The sequence below is a fragment of the Trachemys scripta genome, chromosome 13, assembly GCF_013100865.1.
Source record: "Trachemys scripta elegans isolate TJP31775 chromosome 13, CAS_Tse_1.0, whole genome shotgun sequence".
NCBI classification, from domain to species: Eukaryota; Metazoa; Chordata; order Testudines; family Emydidae; genus Trachemys; species Trachemys scripta.
Genome location: NC_048310.1, coordinates 12,179,064 through 12,186,181, shown reverse-complemented (window position 1 = coordinate 12,186,181; position 7,118 = coordinate 12,179,064). Strand labels below are relative to the sequence as shown.

General features: G+C 46.9%; 1 protein-coding gene across 1 annotated transcript; it reads left to right on the top strand.

Moving 5' to 3' along the window:
- The first annotated feature begins 639 nt into the window (after positions 1-639).
- Positions 640-5,080, top strand: PPP1R3E (protein phosphatase 1 regulatory subunit 3E). The gene has a single exon (XM_034788743.1). It carries the CDS (start codon positions 1,544-1,546, stop codon positions 2,495-2,497), a length of 954 nt encoding a protein of 317 aa, XP_034644634.1. The 5' UTR covers positions 640-1,543; the 3' UTR covers positions 2,498-5,080.
- The last annotated feature ends 2,038 nt before the right edge of the window (positions 5,081-7,118 follow it).

The window sequence follows — 7,118 nt, the reverse complement described above, 5'->3', positions numbered from 1 at the left end:
AGACAAATTGGGTATAACCACAGGAGGTCATTTAAAAACTCCCTTTTGAGTTGCTGACAGTTTTGGTTTAAGACAATAGAAAAACTGTTCCTTGTCTTCTGCTGGCATGTTGTTGTTGGGGTTTTTGTTTTTAGATTCTGAATCATTGTCATACGGAGATTTCTCATTATTAATGTCATCACCCACAGAGTAGTTGTCTAGACTTTCTAGAACTAGGGAGTGCTGGAGTTAATGATGATGAAAACGACCCTGCTTAGAATTGAAACTGAAGAGTTGTGTGTCAGGTGTTTTTTTTGTTGTTGTTGTTGTTTTTGTTTACATTGGGTGGTTATTCTGTTGTCTGGTTGCTGCTTTTAATGTTTGTTTACTACAGTTTATAGAGTGTGGATTTGAAACCTCTTTGTGAGTAGTCTGTTAGCTCCTTGAACCTCTTGTGAGAAAGAGCTGCATCTGGTCTTCATTAAAATATAATTCGTTTGAATACCGTTTGCTAATCTAATTAACTTCATAAAGGCTCAAACTGTTCATACTTTGTAATCAGTCCTTGTTTAGACTGGGATTTAGCTTTTATTACAAACACAGATCTCTAGCTGGACTGTAGCAGGTGTATGTTATTCAAGAGACCTATTGTAAACGCATTATAGTAGATTAGCAGGGTTTCCGCCTTTGAAATGTACACTGCGAGAGCCAACTCGCAAGCCAGCTGTTTCTTATCAATTCGTTTTGCCTTTCAGAGCTGCACTTTGCATCGTTCCTGGCGCTGCTATTTCTGTAACAGATCGGATAGGAAGAGTGGTGCAGCAGTGCACTGTAATGCTGCCACTGGGGAAACCCTACCGCTTGTTTTTAGATCATATCCTTAAGGAAAGACCCCGAATAGGAGCAGGAGGAAAAGGGTGGATGGAAGAACCTTGAAAACCTGGGAAGAGGGGGAATGATAGCGGGATAGAGGACAAGGGAGACGGTGGGAGGGAAGACATGACGGGGCGGAGAGCAGAGTAGCGATGAGACAGGATGACACAGGGACGGAGATACGTATTTTGCTGCATGACTCCAGTGCGTCAGCAACGGATAGGGAGCCGGAGCGCGTCACAGACAGTCTCTCCCCAAATCTTAACGGATACCGCAGTGCTACCGGTATAACGCAGGCACATGCAGCTGCCTGGGAACAGATCCCGGCAGCATCATACGCTAGGGTCCGTCCGGTAAAGCAGCAGCAGGAGGATCGGCTAAAGCTCCGAGATAATCGGGCATCATCATTTCCAATTCCCCGACCAGACCCAGCAGCTGGAGCGCGGAGAGCACCAGCATAGAGGAGACTCTGCCGGGCTCGCGGACCAGCACCATGCACTAGGCTCGAACCGAGCCCCCGCTGGCATCATGCACTAGGCGGCACAACACAAGCGGCACAGCGGTGGGGCCGCTGAGCTTCGCGGAAGAGCCAGCGGCAGCCGCAGGAACGGAGAGCTCTGGGCATGCATTAGACTTGGGCTCAGCCCTAGCAGCAGCCGCCCCGCTCATCCTAGTCGCCCTCTCGCCCCCCATGGATAAGGCGACCTCGCTGCACGCTTCAGTGCCCACGCCTCCCCCTCGGCTCTACCTGCCTCGGAACTTCAGCTGCAGCGCCTGCCTCTATGGCAGCCTGGCCGAGCACTGCAAGGGGGACTGCAGCCCGGAGCGCGAAGGGGCGCCGTCTCCCACGCCGGTGGTCCGAGAAGCGGCAGCCGCCGGAGAGAAGCCGCAGCCTTCCCGCGGCCGGGAGCCCTCGGTGCCTCCTGTGCCCCCCAGCCCCACGCTGCGCCGGCGAGCCAAGTCGCTGCCCACGCCCGGCGAGCGCAGCCTGCGGCCGGCCTTGCAGCAGAGCCCGTCCCGCAGGAAGACCGTGCGCTTCGCCGACTCGCTGGGCCTGGAGCTCATCTCCGTGCGCCACTTCTGCGAAGCCGACCTGCCCCAGGTGCCGCTGCCCCTCCCGGCCCGCGCCGCCGACCTCTTCAAGACCAGGAAGCCGCCGGCGCTGGGCGAGCTGGAGCCGGTGCTGTTCGGGCCGTCGCCGCTGTTGGAGCCCCTCTTCCCGCCGCAGCCCGGCGCCAGCCCCGGCTTCACGGAGCGGGTGCGGCGGCACAAGGTGAGGCTGGAGTGGGTGCGGGCCGAGCCCGCCGGCCTGCGCGGCGCCGTGCGCGTCCTCAACCTGGCCTACGAGAAGGCCGTCTCCGTGCGCTACACCCTCAACCGCTGGGTCAGCTGCGCCGAGGTGGCGGCCGCCTACCTGTCGCCGGGCCCCGCCGACGGCCTGACCGACCGCTTCTCCTTCCACCTGCCGGCGGCGGCCGCGGGGGGCACGCTGGAGTTCGCCGTGCGCTACCGGGTGGCCGGCACCGAGTACTGGGACAACAACGAGGGGCTCAACTACCGGCTGCGGGGCCGCCAGCGCGCAGCTCGGGCCGCCACCTCCCCGAACGAGGAGCCCGATGGCGGCGCCTGGATCCACTTCATCTGAGCGGCCTGCGGCTGGACCGTGGGGGCGTCGCCTGCTCTCTCCCGGGGAGAACCGAGCTCCCTCGCCCCCTTCCCTCCCTGGCCCAGGCCACCCTCGCCGCCTCAGCGCCCCTCCCTGACCCGGCAGCCTCGCCGGTTCAGCGGCTGCTGGGCGCGTTTCTCACAGGCCGTGCGGTTGGGGGAGGAATTTCCCACCATGAATGTGACCGGGCCCCCTGGAGCATCGAGCGGGTATCGTGTTAGAACCCACGGGGCTGGCCCAGGTACATCCAGCCCGCCAAGGAGTCTATGGCCGGGGACTGGGGAATAGGAGCAAGCAAGTACGGTTTGGCAGGTCCATCCAAATCTCTTTTCTATTCCACTAAAAATTGTACTCGGTATACTGAGCTTTTCTACGAGATCTTGGGGGATCTGAGATAGTTTTCAATGTTATCTACAGTTATCCTCTTCTGCCTTGTCATTTATCCGCTCCACTGTAATCTTGCCACTTTTCTCACAGATATAGTTTGCCCTGCAGTTAGTCACAGTCTCTTAGTTTTAAAATGCTTGTTTATATTTCACTAGAAGATATTTTTTGAATTCTGTTTACAAATAAATATAAATTATTTATATTTTCTATTTAACTAACTTTATTTAGGGGGAAACCTTTCAAACTTCTTTGCAAAAGCAAAGCATAAGAAGTGTGCAAGTCCTATACTGTAACGTGTGAGTTCCACCATATCTTCCACCTCAAGTTTGCTACATTTTTGTTGTTATAATAGAAGTTGTTGTAAAGTATGGATTGGACAATTGCAGAATAATCTGTAGCGAACTCTGTATTTATATGGCCTCTAGCTGCTAGTCATCACTGGGAACCTGGAGGGCAAGCAAGCCAGCTCCAGTGACTTGGAGATCAAGTCCAGCTCTCATTAAAATTGATGGGACTTGGATCAGGGCCTAGAAGCATAGCGGACAAATATGATAATGAGCCTGATCCTGCATCCCTAGCTCACTGGAGTAGTCCTACTGAAGTAAGCCCCCAATCCAGCAAATTCATAAACAGTTTGGACCCCTGCTCAGTGCCCCATTGATGTCAGTGTAGTTTTATGTGGGCATAGGAATCCACTCAGGTGTGTTACTTTGCCAGATTGGGACTTCACTTCAGTGAGCAAATACTACTGGGCCCAAACCAGTGCTGAGTGGTGGAGCCCAGAAGATCCTTTGCATGGGTTTATTTTTCATGCTAAAAAAATAATTCAATTTAGAATAAAGTTTTTCATTTTAGAACTTTGTTTTATCTATTTAAAAATGTTTAGAAGAGTGCTGAGAAAGCAAAATACTGTTAAGTGTCAATTCCACTGTGTCCACGCAGTCCATTGCACTGTGATTTGTGCATTAAAACACAGTTAAGGATTAGATTTTCAAATACACAAATTGGATGTGCTTGCAAGTGTAAGTCCAAATGCAGTCTTTCAAGTCTATGTTTGCATACAGAATATGCATCCTCATATCAGACACATGAAAATTGGCACGTGAAAATCTAGGCTACAAACCTCCATCCTTGGTGTAACCAGTTTGGTATTAAATAGTTTTTAATTGTGTATACGTTTTGACAAATGTTGGAGAATGTAACTGGTTTTCAAAAACTTGTGTTCAATTGATATTTGTTTTTAAAACTACATAATATATTTTTTGTAAATATTTATGTAAAAATCTGATGTGGCTCGGTGGGACCGCTCACATTAGTAAAGTTACTTGCATGCATATTTGCAGGATTGAGTCGTTCAATCCCACTGAAGCAAATGGGGATTTGCCTGAATAAAAAATGAGATTTGAACCCATTCTCAGTACATATTACAATATCCCATAATTATATTTCGCATCCCATCCCTATGCTTTTTAGCGCGTTTCAGTTTGAATTTAATCTTTTATGCTGACGTACCAGTGCAGGAGTTCTGCCTTTTTGAAAAAAGTTGCCCAAAATAATTCCACTAACCCACTGATTTCATAAAGGCCCCTACATCTCCTTCATTATGACAAGACATATTTTCTTTTAAATCTAAACAAAGCAAAATAAATATTAACAAAATGATTATGTGAAATTAGTAGTAGGCATCCTTTAGTCTCGAGAGACCATGGGTATGCATCCCTGAGAGGTAAAGAATTTCCTCAATTGGTTTTATTTCAACCGTGGCTGTGACTGAAGGGACCCAAGAGAGAGAGAATCTCTGCCACATCTGTCACATTTAAAGGTAGTGTTTCAACCCTCTGCCTTGTTCGAGCTCTTTTCTCCTCTACTAAGCTGGACTTCTTCCTCTCGTAACTCCAGAGCCTTTATTGAGCTGTTGTTTCCAAAGGCTGTGGTCCTGAGTGAGATCTTTCCATTTGTCCACATCTATGTCCATGTCTTCGAGATCTCGCTTGCACACATCCTTGAAATGCAATTTGGCCATCCTTTGGGTCTTTTTCCAGATGCCAATTCGCCATAGAGCAGTGGTGGGCAACCTGCAGGCTGCACACAGCCTTTCAGGGTAATCTACTGGCATAACGCGAGACAGTGTTTACATTGACCGTCTGCAGGCACGGCCGCCTGCAGCTCCCAGTGGCCGGGATTTGCCATTCCTGGCCAATGGGAGCTGCGGGAAGCGGCGCGGGCCACAGGAATGTGCTAGCTGCCGCTTCCAGCAGCTCCCATTGGCTGGGAGTGGCAAACCGCAGCCATTGGGAGCTGTGGGCAGCCGTGCCTGCGGATGATCAATGTAAACACTGTCTCGTGGCCCACCAGCGGATTACCCTGATGGGCCGCAGGTTACCCACCACGGCCGTAGAGGATATGAAATTACTTTAAAACATATGTTAATGTCTGCCTTTCAATCCACATTTAGTGTCTTATTAACTGTGAACAAGGCCAGTATATTTTTTTCATTTTAAAATACATTTTATTGAGCCGTTTAGCTGAATATGAATTGTACTGGGGCCAAATTAGGGCACTGATTCTGCAAACACTTACGCTTGTGTGTGTGTGTGTGTGTGTGTGTGTGTGTGTGTGTGTGTGTGAGAGAGAGAGAGAGTAGGAATGGGACCACCACACGTATTACTCATGTGAATGGTATGACTGACTTTAGATGAGACTATTCATGTGAATGTGGGCTTCGGGATCAAGCCGTAAGTGTTTTGGATCCTTTATGTACTGCATTAGGATGGTTTTATGGGCATTTGAATATGTTCTTTAGTTACACTTTTATGACAGTAACAATAGTCAAATCTTCAAAGCAGCTTGATCTAACATGATGCTGCGCTCCCTCAACTTCTGTTGAATTTAGTGGGAGTTAAGAGCACTCAGCATCTCTCAGATCGTGCTCCACATCTTGCAGGATGATTCCCAAGGTTTCTAGTTTTTGATTTGATTCAGATAAGGGTCCAAACGATTGATTGATTTTCTTCAGACTCGAGATTTATGGTGTAAGCACTGTGCTGGAAATGTCATGAGAAGAGGATTTCTCACCTGATTTCAGTTCCATCTGCTTCTAGTCCCATGAGGAATAGTAGCAAAAACAGCATTTCTCATGGTGGTGGTGTTTTATTCCAAACCAGTTTTCCAATTCCTTTAATTTTAATAAAGACCTAGTAATACACATATATTATCAAAGTCCTATTGGGTATTTCACAATTTGGAATATTTAAGCCCTGATCCTGCAAACATTTATGCATGTGCTTAACTCTATGCACTGTGTGCAAAGCTAAGCATGCATATGCTTGTAGAATCAAGGCCTTATATTGTTAATAATTAAATTATATAAGGAAGTATATTTTGATAAGGATATGCTAAATATTTTTCAGTTAACTAGTTTTCTAAGAGCCTTAGTATGAGAGGCAGGGAGAGAGTATTATCCATTGAAGAGTACTTTTTGAAAATTGAAGAAACACTTGGCAAATATCTCTTTATGTATGTGTTATGGCTTTCTGACGTATTTTTGCTTATACTTTTTGTAACAGATGCAGTTCTGCAAATGTTATTCAGATTATTAATCAAATGAAAACACTGCTATTTGGAAAAAATTGACTAGTATCTACCCATATAAAACATTATGTATGCTATGCTGAGATTGAAAAGATTTACTGTAATACAGTTTTTAAATGGCTTTGGAAATATGAAAACTATGACAACCATTTTCAGCTCTGAAGGACTTTAATTATAGTGTTTTGAAACAATTATCTTTAAGAGTAGGTTAGACAAATGGCTATCTGGGATGGTCTAGACAGTATTTGGTCCTGCCATGGGGGCAGGGGCTGGACTCGATGACCTCTCGAGATCCCTTCCAGTCCTAAATCTATGAATCTATTAATCTTAAAGGGATTACCTCTGAGTGCTGTTTGATTAACTCAGTGTTTGTAGATGTTTAATTGTTAAAAATATCTATTCTCATAAACTGTATCTTAATTTTTTTAAAATTCAGAAAACCTATATTTGGTGCACATGCACCAAATATTTATTAGCAAGTTATAGTTTTACCTCGTTTAATAATCAACTCACGGTAGTTCTGACTTGAGCTGCTGTCCTAATGTAGGTGAAATTGCTGTTGCTTTCAACTGGAGTTTTGCTTGTAGAATTGGGATATAAATGTGTAAGCTGTATAATACTG

What these genes read in the sequence shown, in the direction of transcription:
- PPP1R3E (XM_034788743.1), top strand. Translation starts at nt 1,544, where the DNA reads ATGGATAAGGCGACCTCGCTGCACGCTTCAGTGCCCACGCCTCCCCCT.